Source organism: Manacus candei, unplaced genomic scaffold, assembly GCF_025592945.1.
Source record: "Manacus candei isolate 608988 ecotype Guabito, Panama unplaced genomic scaffold, ASM2559294v1 h1tg000010l, whole genome shotgun sequence".
Taxonomy (NCBI): Eukaryota; Metazoa; Chordata; class Aves; order Passeriformes; family Pipridae; genus Manacus; species Manacus candei.
Window position 1 is genome coordinate 3,575,347 of NW_026138058.1, and position 14,750 is coordinate 3,590,096.

The 14,750-nt window shown below is 41.1% G+C and overlaps 1 protein-coding gene across 3 annotated transcripts in view; it reads right to left on the reverse strand.

Annotated features, from left to right (window-relative positions):
* Positions 1 to 1,906: 1,906 nt before the first annotated feature.
* Positions 1,907 to 14,750, reverse strand: part of SEMA4D (semaphorin 4D) — a 96,322-nt gene continuing 83,478 nt past the window's right edge. For 2 of the 3 annotated variants that reach the window (XM_051777329.1, XM_051777326.1), the window contains 3 exons: positions 4,306 to 4,515; positions 2,840 to 2,937; positions 1,907 to 2,301 (listed from right to left, as the gene is read on the reverse strand). In XM_051777329.1, coding sequence (XP_051633289.1) covers positions 2,272 to 2,301; positions 2,840 to 2,937; positions 4,306 to 4,515 — 338 coding nt within the window. In that variant the 3' untranslated portion in view covers positions 1,907 to 2,271. Of the gene's footprint in view, positions 2,302 to 2,839; positions 2,938 to 4,305; positions 4,516 to 13,121; positions 14,035 to 14,750 lie in introns of those variants that run through there. The other variant, XM_051777328.1, reaches the window with a different exon arrangement.

Below are 14,750 nucleotides of genomic sequence, written 5' to 3' on the forward strand. Positions count from 1 at the left end.
GCCACTTTGATATACACCTACAACTGTGAAACTGCTAAACCTGGTCATTGCATGGAATGGGGACCAGTTGGAGAAAGAAATTGTTTTTTTGACGATGTTTTCTACTTTGTCTTACTGCAGAAGAACATAAAAAGTCACTTTGGAAATACTACAGCTTGTTCAAAATCTGAGGGAGTTACTTCCTGTTCTCAGAGAGTAGCAAAAAAATTCACTATAAGGTGTCACAGCTGTGTTCACTAATCCTGTTACACAGATTTTATTTTTTTTTCCACAAAATTGAGCTAAGCAAAAAATCCAGAAATTTTTTTACTACTTGGCAGTAATTTGCTGCTGTAACAAAGCAAAGCTTAGCTATGTCGTCTCTAATTCTGACCTCAGTCTTACAAAGCTTTACCTTCCCACTCAGCACCACAGAACTAAACTTGCCTGCTCCAAATCTGTCGAACAAATGGAGGAGAGGCAATTCAAGGAAAAGTCTATTTATAGTCGTCCCGGGAACACAAAATGGGGAAAAAATTATCTCTGAACATTAGTGTCAGATTAATTTATCAGCATTAATTTATGACTGCCACTGTGAAAAATAGAGAAAATGATTAAGAAAAACAGGGAATACACAAGGATCTTCACCTAGCATGTGAAAAAAAAAAAAGAAAAAGGGTCATTCAAGTCTTAGTGTGAGGAGAATGCTTTCCTAAGTGTGGGAAACAATCTAATTTAAATCTTAGCAGCTAGGGGATAATTTAGGAGTAACTGTGCAGCTTTCTGCTCTTGCTAGGAGCAGCTGTCCCCATGGACTGGTTATCAACTGGCATCTTATTTGCTTCCAGCCGTTGAAAACCGCTGAGATGATAATACAGAAAGCTTGAATTACACCTCAGATTTGTGTTTATTAGATGCAGAAGGATGAAAAGCAACGCAGTAAAATGGTTTCAGTGTGGATTGTGTGGATCCTCATATTTTCAAGCTGCAGTTGATCACTAGGAAGAGTCTTCGAATTCATTCAGCACAGAATTTCTTTAAGATACCACAGTTATCTCAAATATAGAAGAAAAATTTGCAAAAACTAAAGAGTCTGCTTACACTAGGATACTTGGTAATCTGTATTTTAAGCATTACTCAGAACTTCTTTATTTGGTACAGAAACTTTATTACTCTCATGGTTTTAACCCCAGCCAAGCACCACACAACCTCTCAGTCACTCACAGAGGGATCTGGGAGAGAAGTGGAAGGGTAAAAGTTAGAAAACTCATGGGTTGAGATAAAGTTTAACAGGGAAAGCAAAAGCTTTGCACACAAGCAGAGCAAACCAAGGAATGCATTCACTGCTGCCCATGGACAGGCCGGTGGTTCAGCCACCTCCAGGAGAGCAGGGCCCCATCACCTGTAACAGTTACTGGGGAAGACAAACACCATCACTCCAAATGTCCCCCCTTCCTCATTCCCCCCACTTTATATACTGAGCAGGATGTCACCTGGTCTGGAATATCCCTTGGGACAGTTTGGGTCACCTGTCCTGGCTGTGTCTCCTCCCAGCCTCCCACGCACCCCCAGCTTCCCTCCCCAGCGTGGCAGTATGAAAAGCAGAAAAGGGCTCTGTGTAAGCCCTGCTCAGCAATAACAAAAACATGTCTGTGTTATCAACTCTGTGTTCAGCACAAATCCAAAACACAGCCCGATACTAGACTCTGAAGAAAATTACCTCTACCCCAGCCAAAGCCAGCACAGCTACCCAAGGAAATGCGTGTGAACAGATCCAAGCTGCTGACCCCAGAAAGGAATGCTCTTCAAAACCCTGGCAACAGAGTGTGAGGGGAAACAGAAGGAAATAAGTGTACAAGTTGAAATGCCTTTAAATAAATGTGATCCACATCTTAAATTCCTAAGTCATATGCCAAGATACTCAAGGTCAAAATTAACTGGCTTGTTTAATGAACTCAAAGCAGAAGATGCACATCATATATTGTTTGAGCAGCACAAGTCTTAGTGAGACTACTTTTGTCCTTCATTAAGCTGGAATAGCTGGCATCGGAAAACCAGAGACAGTTCCAGCATGGGATGGGTGGCCTTTCTTGCAGCATGTAACTAACTTTGTTACTTTGGTGCAGTAAGAATATCCCCTTCCACTTCATGCTTGAGTTGATTCTCTTGAATATCAGTTTTAATGCCAGCACTAACACCTGCAAAGACATCTCCAAATGCTGTAATAAAAGAGTACCAGGTACTCTTAACTTGCATACATTTCTCCTTCTAGCCTGTTCATGCCTTTGTCCACTAGAGGCTGTTTTTCTTGTTGCAGGTCTCCTGAAGAAAAATTTCAGAATGATGTGTTAATATTCCTTTAAAAATTAAAATGGAGCTTAAAGTCTGCCTATGCTAACTGTTCCACGTCATATCCAAAGTTTTCAAAAGTAATCTTTGTTTTAACTGTTGGGGAAAAAAAAAAAACATTAATAGCTGGATATGGGCTATTTTCCTTTAAATGGACAGTACCATTTATGAAGTCCAGTAGTCTCTGCAATCCAATTAGTCCACAGATGTGCTGAAATTAATCTACTATACTCAGTATACACAGATTTACTGTTTTGGGCAGGAAGAGAACTACTGACTGATGAGCACTTGGTTAGTGGACTGAAAGAACAAGCTGACATAACTGCAGGGAATTTCACAGAGCAGGTTTTACTGCACAGAGAGTCACAATGATGACATGTACAGGAACACTAATCATTTTGTTATATCAATACATTCAGCTGCAGAAGTGTGAGAGGCAGTTTATAAAATTGGGACTGCTGTGCCTCATGTAGAAAGCACTGTAGGGGATACCTTTTCCAAAAATTCTTACCCATGTTTTCCTCCAGTTTTGCATCATCGTGGCATGTTCACTGATTGCACTTCTCCAGGTATCAAATTCTTTGGTCCATGCATCCTGACCAGCACTGTCTGAGAATTGTACATGGGATGATTACAGAGCCATGTCATGGTGGAGAAGTCAGTACCTGTTCAGTTGCAGGACTTGCTGTGGCAGCTTGGGATAGAAGGAAAGAAGCCACTGTCTTGTCCTTCATTTTGCTCTGCCTCCTTTCATGTTATTTGGCAGTTAAGTTCTGGTGAAATGGTTGTGTCTCTTTCCCTCTGCAGCAAAATTAATAGCCTCCAAAGTAAACAGATGGGTTTGAACTCCTAATTTGTAGGTCATACTTTCTTGATCTCAAATCACAGATAAAGGCACTAAATCTAACAAGCACAGCAGTGCTCCAGTTAGATCATACTGAGCCTGGGGACAAGAGTGATGTGATAGGACTGGGTCCAGTTAGTAAATTCTAAAGTTTTTAGTAATGTTATATAATTACTTGTTCTTCCTCCCATTGAGAACTTAAGAAGGGCTATGTTACTGCCTCTTGATGAAATTCTGTCTGCCAGCTTTTCTTGCAGAATGTAACACTGGTGGGGATATAATATTTTCTATTTATCCTTTGGGACAGTAGCAACAGCTTTTAGAGCACAGTGAGAGCCCCTGTCTCTTTTTTATATTTACATTAGTTTCATGGAGATGCTCTTCATTCTGCTTCTGAGACAGACTTAAAAGCAGTGGCATAACTTGCAAAACTCCTGTTGCTTTTCTCTGTCACTGAAAAAAGCAGCATTATGCCATTCTTGACAAACTCACATTCACCAGCTAACTAAATCTTCCTTCACCTTGCCAATAAAATCCACACTCCTGCTGTCTTTTTAAAAAGATTATTCAGAACTTCTCCAGCCCTGGATAAGTTCTCAAGAGCTAGGTGCAGTAGGCAGTTTGGATACCCAAAAATCTTGCACAGTTGCTGAAGTTAGCTAATTGCCCTCCTGCTTAGTGTGTGTCCAAATAGAGCAGTGAGGACTGACCTCACTGTAGTGAGGTGGTTTACAAATCTGATTTTTTAAAAATCCTGGATATCGGAGGTTTCTCTTTACCATCTGAGATCCTTAAGTCCTTATGAAATAAGTTTTGTACTTCACCCTGTAGAGTTCCAGCAGAGTATCTATTTGAAACTCTCTAGTACTCATCTAACTTTCAATGTCATTAGTTAAGCAGGTTTTGGTTTAATATCTAGATCATAACTGCTAATTTACAGGTTAGTCTTTTGTGGGAGGGGGTGGAAGGAGGAGTTTTTATGGCTCTAAAACCTTTTCCTGTACAACCAAAGTGGGTAACAATACAGCAGGCAAGAGTTATCTTCAGATGTGCACGTTTTATGGGTAAGCATTACAGAAGTCTGCTCATACCAAGCTCAGGCCAAACCCAGCATATGCTGGAAACAAGCCTACCTTTATCTTCCGTGGTGATCAGCACTTCCGATGTCGCATTCCCAGCTTTTGAGACGAACGAACACGTGTACTCTGTGTTTTCTGACACTGAATCTTTCACCCAGCTCAGAACATGCACTCTGCCATCAAGCAGCACATGAGACTGCTCCATGATGCACGCCTTCATCGTTTGTCCGTTCTTCTTCCAGACAAAATAGGAACCATCCGGACCTGTAAAAACGTCAGTCAGCTTATTCTGTAAGAAAACAGCAGATGAGTCTTTGAAGAGATAACAAAAGCCTGCTACCTCAAGATCAGGCTTAAATAAGCACAGATGGTTGATTGTAATGTTTCTTAGGTTTCTTCAGCTGAAATTCTGGGTATCAAAAACCTGGGATAAAAATGAGCTAGCACTGGTAACTTACAGGTTCAAAGCCAAAGTGAGTTCATACGTACTGAGGAATCCTGTGTGGATTCTCCAAAGGGGGAACTCAGCCCACTAAGATGGTGGAGCAGATTGTGAACATCAACAGTATCTGCCTGTATGACTTCCTGGAGGGCCAGGACACATCACCTACTGCTGATCAGGCTTCTGGTAGGAAGCTGAAACCATGTGAGACGCCTCACAGAATGTGAAAACAAGGCCAGGAGAGGAAAGCGTTCAAGAGCTCAGTGTGTCAAGGATGCTGGAACTAGTGATGAAAGAGACACAACTGGAAAAAAGCATGGAACCAGCAGTCACTTAAGCAAGACACAGCTTGAAAGAAGCTTGGATTAACAACAAAGAACAGTCTCATTTTTTAGCTTTGTTGCTATTATTTGTCTTAACCTGCAAGGACAACGTTTGAGTAAATCAGAGATTGACAGTAGCCTAAAGGACAGAACAGCTGTTCCCATAAAATTAGCAAGGTTGGCTGAAGTGTACCTGGCACATCAGAGCCTTTTCATTTAAAATACAGATATCTGGGCCAAACTAAGAACTTTGCAGTAATTCTGACGTTTAAAACATGCCTGTTTCTCCCTCTGGGCCTATGATCCAGACTAGTCTTAGCAAGAGAGGACATAAAAAAAAAATCTGGGGTAGAAAGAAGATAAGCTATTTTTCCAAATATGTCCTGACAGAAGGGGTAATGTACTACAGAACTCAGCTTCATGAGCACTTCAAACTGGAAATCGATGTGGGATTTTGTTCCTCAGAAAAATCTACGATTAGTTTTAGATAATCATGCAGGCAGACAAAAAAAAAAAAAAAAAAAAAAGGACAGTTTTTACATCTGTACACTCCCTCTGTGTGTCACATCAAACTCTTACTAGTTTTATTTCCAAATCTGCCACAGATGCACACACAAATTAGGAGTAAGGGTGAATGAGAGAGAACGTAATCTAATTAAAGCATTGCAGAGTTCCTCCGAGGGAAGTGGCACAGTCCCAAGGACTTGGCAACAGCTCTAACAAAGTGGAGAGAGCAAACATGCTGGACTGAAAATCATGGAAAAGAATAGTCCAGCACATACTCTTTTTTTTTTTTTTAAAAAGGTGTTTGTGGATGATTGTATTTACTCTGCAGTTAACAGCAGATGGGTTACATCTCGCTAGAATCATGGGACGTCTGAAAACAGGGACAAATTATTCCAGTAAACTAATGCTGAAGTTGGAATTTGGACAAATGGGAGGAACAGTCAGTACAAGCACAGCAGAAGGACAGAAATCTTGAAGCACCATTTTAGGGACATGCAAGGAAGTGGCACGTTCAGTGCAGGACAGGTCCCTAAAATTACTTCAGATGTACTATTCCTATCAGAGAACCTGCTCTACTTTCTGGTGCTAAAGATCAGAGTTGTGCTGAAAATCTGCAAAAAGTTCAGCTTAGATCCACATTTCACCAGAAGACTAAAGTCCAATGATTTCCCTAAACAAGAAATTTTTAAAGCTGTGATGGTTCAGGCTGGCTCCTTAGGAAGCTGCAACCTGGCAATTTTACCCAGTTACCTTCTCCACTCTGATTTCATTTTCAGGATGGAACAACAGGAAAAATACGCTGAAACTGTAATCTGCAGAAGCTTTCCATCACATTTGTTAAATGCAAGTTTTCTACAGCTCTATGGTGAAATTAATTCAGACTCGAATGTAATGGTTAGAGAATTATTTTTTTGAAAGCGAAGGAAAATAATATGAACATATAATCTGCATTTCCTACTGTTGCTATAATACAAATTAATTACGCGTCTAATGCAAACTTTAAAATACGAGTTTCTGACACATCTGATCTACTTACTTTGCCATCCACTTTAAGAATGCTTGAAAGATTAAAAAAAGTAAACTTATTAGATCATAATAAGCAGAGTATTAAACAGCACAACAGTCTAGATATGTAACTAGCTATGTCTAAGCAACCACGAAAGATACTTCAAAGAGTTAACTTTGAAAACATTGCCTCAATAAATTATAATAATAAAATGTGATTAAGTAAAATCAACTTCACTGCCTTGATTTTAGATGGGAAATTAATATAAAAAATGGAAAAAACCTTGCTGCATTGTCTGAACTACCCCTTTTCTTTGCATAAGCCCTTCACAGTTTCCAGTGTCTTCTGAAAGTGTTTGCTTCTTTCCCATACAGATCTCATTTTCTATACCTCTGCTTTCAGCAGTTTCAATGAAATGGCACTACCCTGACAGGAACAGCCCAGGAATTGTCCAGGTTAAGTTTCTGCTGGCAGAAGGGGTTCTCTGGTCTATGTCAAGTCAGGCTGGGTTGAACAAACCATGTATTTAATACCCAGATGATTTTTCCTCAGTATTTTCCACGAGAAAAAAAATGTAGGCAGTCACACCATAAAAACTTAAACCACTGCAGCTGCTTGTAAGCTTCTCCCATAGTCTGTGTTCGCTGAGCTACTGGTGTAAATCTGACCTAAGGGTAAAACAAATTGGTAAATAAAACCAGGTTTAAAGAACTGAAGGATACAGCTGCAGATCCAGAGCAGCGTGGGGATGTGCCCTGCTAAACTGGACCAAATTAAACATTTGCCATATACACATCACATCCTAACAGACACAGGGCTTTCAAGACAGCTTGGAGATAATCCATAATCTCCTCCTTTTAAATGAGTAAGTAGAGCTGGGGGAGGGAGCACTGGCCACGCTCGCCCCTTGTGCCCAACACTGCCATGTGCAGAGCTGTGCAGGCACCTCCAAAGCAGCCCAGTCAAGCTGTACAGTGAGACCTTGAGCAGTGCCACCCCACTGCTGCTGGATTAGCACATGTTCTACCTGGATTTTAAGCTGGTTCTTGAAGGGTGGCACTAGAGCAAGGCTTCCCTATATTCAGAAAAACACTCCCAAGATAGAGAGAGGGGAGTTGGTAAAACAAAGCAGGAGCTGCCAGCAAGCCTAAACCTCTTAAAGCTTTCAACAGCTAACCTAATTTATCCCAAGTTGACAGCAAATTGAAATCCAGGGAAGATAACCCACAGGTATCCCACAGAGAAATTCCATCAGGGTAACGAAAAGTCTTTTATACAAATCCCTATAATCTAAACAGAATTGCTACCAGAGGCTATCCACAGTGATGGGAAGTTTAGGAGAAAAGCCTCCCCTCTAAAACCCAGCACAAACCAAAACCACTTCCATGTGCAGCAGATTAAAAAAAAAAAAAAAAAGTGGCATGTGGATTTAATGCTTGCTATCTAGCTTGTGGCTTTGCTGAATGCTGCTGAAGGAAACATCACAGATTCCTGAAAATCAAGGTCATATAGGAAGCTCTCATCTGGAGCACAGATTAAGCTGTAAAAAGGCAGTATCACCTGGATGCAGGAAGGTTATTTTGAATCAGAGATCAAAGTTAGCCCAGGAAAAGGTTGGTCAATCATTAATATGGAGCACTAAAACCAGCACTACCCCCTATGTGAATGACAGATTTAAGGCTGGTTAAGAGTGTCTTGATCTGTAGGAGTCTGAGTCATGGCTGCTGGTAAGCTCCTAGAATAATAAATCAGTAGTAAATGAAGCCATCAGAGAGTGACTGATTGGAAAACAGGGGGAAGAACTTCTAAACTGAGACAAGCATCTCTGCAGTTTTCTGAAAACAGTGTGCAAGTTACACAGCCTAAACATTCTGCAACTGGAGCGGGTTTTTTCATAGTTTTGGTTTTTTGGTGGTTGTTTTTGTTTGTTGAAGTAGGGGCAGTGCATTCCAGAAGGCCAAGCAAGCCCTGACAGGAAAAAGGAATCGCTTTAAAAAGTCAAGGAAAACAGACCTGAAATGCCAGAATAATGTTGCTTCCAACACCAAATGTTTGGTACTGAAGAATGCACGACCTAGAGCACAACAAACAGCTGGGAGCTTCGACAAATCATCAATCTGTTTGTGCAACATCAACACCAGGAACTGATGCAGCCTCCCTAAGGCAGATGAAAAGCAAGAGGTGCTTCCTGGGAAACGGGAAGCAGCTGCTGGAAGCAGCAACCAGTCCCCAGAGGTGATGCACAGCACATGCAGATGGAAGTGGGACGTGGCATCTGTCTTCTCACAGAGGCATTTAAAAGCAGGCTGGGAAAATGTCTGACTCGCCCCCTCAGATGAAAACTCAGCTGGTCACTGTCCATGCTTCCCAGCAGGAACAGCATTCATTTATTTGGATGTTCTCTCGAGTGGGTCCAGAAAAAGGGTTTTGCAATTGGAACCCAGATAACTTGCCTGTGAAGAAAAATTAAACGACTGGCAGGAAAAAAAAAAAAAAGAGATTCCACTTTGAGTTTTCATAATTATCTTTGGCCCTCCTATCAGGTAACAAGGATACTATGCTGAATTTAAAAATAAGAAAACTGGAGAATGTGTTTTAAGGGGAGTAACGTGCTCTCCAAAAATCACTTTTGTTCTCCAGAGAACACAAACCACTGCTTTTGCTTCTTTGTTTGCCAGGTGGATCTAGCAGGAAGATGACTGGAAGAGATGGAAATGAGATTTTCATCTCCACTGAGGGGACAGTGCAAGTAACACAAACTGAAGCAGCTCTGGCAACAGTTTCTGCTGAAATTATTAAAAAGACATGAAAACTATGTTCCAAATTAGTACCCAGTTAATCAGCCATCACACCAATGGATTAATAATCACAAGTCTACAGGCTGTAGCTCTCGTAGGGAAGAAAAATAACTGTACAGGTAGTCAGTTTGCAATCCAGGCTGGTGGGGGTAACAAGATGTGCTGAGGAAAATAGCGTAAAGTTTTGGCTGTGCTCCAGAGATTCCAATACCTGTCCCAACCACATCTCACCTGGCAGGACTGGGAAATACAGCTGCTCAATCATGGCTGTAGTTAATACCAGTGTACTGCTCCAAGCTGGGGCATTACTGAAGCAAGAATTTTGCATTAGCAAGGAGAAAAACAGTAGAAATCCTTATGGTGAATTGCAAAAGGAGAAAGGCTAAGCTGGGAGGTCAAGCAAACCCTTGTAAGCAAATGGTACAGAGAAGTAAGAACCAAACTGAATCCCTTTCTCTCCCAAGAGAAGACATCCCAAGAGGCATTTAGAAGTTACATTTGCGCCTCAAAGACCCCAGTGTGAAGCAAACTTCTCCTTTTACACCTACCTAGTCATGCTACAAAAGCTGACACGGATTCTGCAAACCCTTTCTTTCCTGTGCCCTTGGAGTCTTCCCATAATCTCATGCCTATCAAACTCAGGTGGAGAATACTGCAAAAGGATGGGCTTCTTCAAACTGCCCTGGTACCAGTGAGCAGCTTTGAAAACCTTGCCATGGGCTCAGTTTAGCCAGGCCCTCTGCTGAGGTGTGATGCAGCAGACAGGATTTTACACACCTACTGATGTGTATGGCACACACCTGCAGCTTGAAATGCTGTAAGCACACTACAACAGTAATAACCACCTGCAGGCCACCAAGAACAAACCACCAGTCCTTACTGGACTGATTCCCCCACGGGGAGAAAGGTTTTTTTTTTTTTGGTGTCTTTTCTTTAGTGTCTTAAGCATTTGTAAATTACCAAAAAGCCACACAAGAAGAGCTTTCCCAACTGCACCATTTTATTCACTGTACAGGAAAAACCTGTATGAATGCAGCCAGCTGCACCTTACCTGTGCAAGGTAAGACTCTGTTGAGCAGAAGAAAGAATAAGAAAAATCTTCTGAGGAAAAAATGAGTAAGACATTTTTGGTTCTAATTCTTTTCTTTGCTCTCCCCTTTTTTACCTTGACACACCTTATGAAAAAGGAAAACGTGTTCTTTTTACACACCCTTCCGTGTATTTCTTAGCTTGACCATAGCATTTACATGTGAAACTGCACACTGAAGGGAATTCCTACAGAAGTGTTTCAAAATCTGCTCTTAATGCCAGAATTTAAGAATGCACCACCCGTATCACAGTCCTCGTAAAATAAATTTTCAATTTTTTTACAGAAGTCACTATGAAGGAAGCCAACAGAACCCAGGTAACATCAGCACTCACAAAGGTGTTTAATGCTGCGGGGTTTGCATGCAGAGTTAGATGTAAGAGGGTCTCAGCAAGCCCTTATGCCTGTAAAAAGAGAAATGCCAGCATTCCAGTAAAATAATTACAGCCCTAACACACTGAAATCTACAGTAACAAGGATACCTCTAATATCTATTGAGTTTTATGCAAAATTGGTCTGTGACATTTACTCGATTTTATAACCTTAAGACTTCCATGTCCTTTTCTATCAAAGGAACAATTTTTGATTTTTCAACTTACCTTCTAGATGCATCTCAAGTAATGAAAAACAGGTGTCATATCAGAGACCTGCACTAAGGAATGGTTTTATAGCACCAAGATGCCTTTATGTGATGTTTAGTCAGTTGAAAGAACTGGAACAAAACTACAAAATTTCAAAGAAATGGCAGCTGTGAGATTACCAGTAGCCAGAGACACTGAAATTGAGTCACAGGCACACAGCACGAGACAAAACACCCGAGAAGCTAATTCATAAAAGTGGGATATGGCATTGTTTAACAAGGTGCAAATTCAGCATTCCCATGAGGACAAACTGAACGTGGATTACTAAGCAAGCATGCAAATTTAAGTCAAGAGCGTTGCTTCAGGAAAGCATCACTGTGTAAATCTCAAAATACACTGCATAAAGATTTAAAAGATTTTATAAAGTTCTAAAATATTTGTGCCGTGGATTGAATTGCCTTGAGAGATGCAGAGCTTACCTCTTCTAGGCTACTAATTAAAACATTTTTCAGGTTTCAGAAACCTCGCTTTGTATCTCTCCACAGCCATAATTCACATTAAGAGACACCAAATGCAATTGGTTATGAACCACAAGTGTATGCTCACAACAAACTGCTCTTTGGTATTTGTGTTCTTGTAAGAGTAAAAAAGTAACAACCCTGGTAAAGTCCATTTTAAGATGCACGCTGTGATTTAAGTGCTGTGGTTGGTAACACTACACTAACATGTTATCTCACACGAAGCACATTCCTACACAGGCTCATCCCGCTGCACCCCTCCACACCTCTCCTGACTGAGCTCCAAACCAGACCACATCACCCCAGGGCTCCATGGATAATGCAACCCTGTAAAGGATGCCAAAAAAACCCACGCATGACTTACGACTTATCTATGTGGGTCAGTCAGCCTCTGACAGACAAGCTCCTCCTCCCAGGAAAAAAAACCATCAGGCACACCAAGGGGTACCGGGGCTTTTGAGCCCTTCTGCTGAGCCCTGTGATGCACGAGGACGTGGTGGCACCAGCACAGGCAGCCCTGGGGCTCCTGCACACAGCCCGGGGCAGGGTCTCTTTCAGACTCACTCTGCAGGCACCTTGAGTCCTGCAGCAGTGCTTAGTAAAGTGCAGTGCACTGCAGTTTATATTTTCCTCCACCCTTCTGCATGCCTCTCAGCACAACTTGAGGCTTCACCAAAGCAACAGAGAGAGAGAAATCTCTACTGAACCACTCGCAGCTCTTGATTCTTGGAAGTTACAGATCTTTTCCTCCATGGATGGGAAGCTTTCTGGTACTCCCTTTAGAAGAGCACAACCACAGAGAACAGGCACTGCGTGTGGACGTTACCACATACCCATCTCAGCAGCTCCATGAAGTAGCAACTGCTTTAGAGTATATTGCCAAGTTCACAGAACTTTTATTGTTCACACTGCTGGGGTTATTTTACCAAGGCTGACAATAATCCATTATGTAAAACCTCCAGCTGCAGACGAACTAAAGGGAGATATGACACCATGGACACAGCGAGTCTGAATCTACAGGGCAGAAGGACACATCAAGAATGGTGTTTTGCAGCGTGTCTTACTATAAAATAAGCATTTAAATTGTTGCTCAGCATGATCACTTGTCTGGGAAGTTCCAAACATGGATATACTAGTCTAATACCAGAGGAGGAGGTGTCAGTAAAGCACCTCCAAGCAGAACCAAAACTGCTGGGAAAAGCCTGTTTCTACTGTACCTAATTTCAACAGAGAAATTTATAAAGCAGGTGCATACACCATCAGCTGTCTGTCCCCCCTGAACCAGATGGTGTAGTATTTCATTCAATTTATCTGAAGCTCGCCTAAAATGTCTGTAAAGGGCTTAAAAAATTCTGCAATGGGAGAGAAAATTCTAGTAGAGAAAGTACACAGGAAGCCTGATGTTTGCCCATGTGCAAACAGGTCTCTGGAGAAATGTGGGACTCTTCAGGGGAGCAGGGAGAAAGGAACTGGGAGAAAAGCTGAGCAGGCAGATTTATTCCTTCCTCTTCAGGTGGGGCAGGAGTACCCCATTCTTGACAAACTAGGGTTTTTTCAGGAAAAAAAAAAAAATAACAGTATGTCACAAGTGGCTGTTGGTGCTTTATCCACTTCAGCTTCACCTTTCTGAAATCAGACAGTTACAAGGTTGTGGAGTGCTACCCCTAGGCAAGCTTTCAGGTTAAAACATGTGGGATGAGTAAGAGATGAGCAAAAGAACTCACCAACTCCTGCTGAGTTTCCAGACAGCTTGAAACGAGACATGTACAATTAAAAAAAAGGAAGAGATTCGCCAGTTCTCATAAAATAACATTAGAAACTCAAGTCAAAATAAGCTTGAGGTTTTTGACTGGATGATATATTTTTTTTTGCATATATATTTGCATCATACACTGGCTTGATACCATATCCTTTATGCAGACAACCAGGCACAACATTTAACTCTCTGCCAGTCTCACTTAACCCTTCTGCTCCTTGTAGACACACTTCTCCTTATATTCACAGCCAAGGGAAATAAAAGTTCCATTATAGCAATGTTTATATAAAGAAATATCAACAGACACTGAAGAAATGTGAATAAATCCAAGCAGAGACTTTCCTAGCAAAAGCACTTGCTTAGTCACCCCCCACTCAGGATAAATGTATACACCCTCACATGCAGAACCCAGAAAGATGCAAAATATCTGTGTCAGTTCAGTATGATGGTTTGCATTTGTTGGGTTGGGGGCTGGTGTTTTTTTTTTTTAAATCAACAGACTACAGCTGTAATTCTGGGTATGAAAAGGGTGTGATGTTTCCCAAAGGGAGTAAATCCCCCATCTGTAACACAAAGTTGGGTCTTTCACTGCTCCCTGAGATGAATCAGAAGCACTTCAACAGCTGGGGCACCTTGGCCCTGCCTGTGCCATCACTGCAGCTCTTGGATGTCAGGTGGTTGTGACAGTTTCTTCCAATATGCACCCCTACACCTCCTGAGGAGTGAATTCCACAGGCTGACTTTAGGGCACTGCTCCCTCCTTCACTGCCAAGGCAAATACAATTAATCACAATTTTCAAAAGTAGCACGAGCATCATTTTAAAAAAGGCACAGCTGGATGAAAGAAAAAGAAAATTTAAAATAAATTCCACGTCTGTTTAAATCTTTTGTGCTATTTATGCTATTATAGTGTTTTTCATGTTGTACAATGAAGTTTTTGAACTGTCTATAGAAAAAGTGAACAAATTATTGCTGAAAGGCCTTTTTTCAATCTAAATTATTCCATTCTATGAAAGAACCTTCATCCCACCCTTGCTCTTTTTAGCCACGGAAATAAAAACAATGCCTTTGTTAGGATCTACACTAATAAGAATTTATGCATTTTGATCTGACTCCAGATAATACTCACACTGAGACCAATGTGAACCCATGCTAGTTTTTAAAATTCCTCCATCTATGTAATGTCTTATTTTAAGGAAAACAAGGTTACATCCAAGGACCTGTTCAGATCCATTAAATCACACTTAGCTTAAACCAGCAATCACAAACTACACTTCGTAACAATCCAAACAAAAGCTGGAAAGTAAGTGAATTGCTATGGAAAAATTGCTCTTTCCTTCTCCTGTACACCTCAGATAATACACCCATCATAAAATGGAATTTGTTGTTACTGTAAGTCCTTCATCATTTAAAATAAGATGAAAAAAGAACAACTGACCTGGCCCAGAAAATACACCAAATTCAAACCCAATACAAGTGTG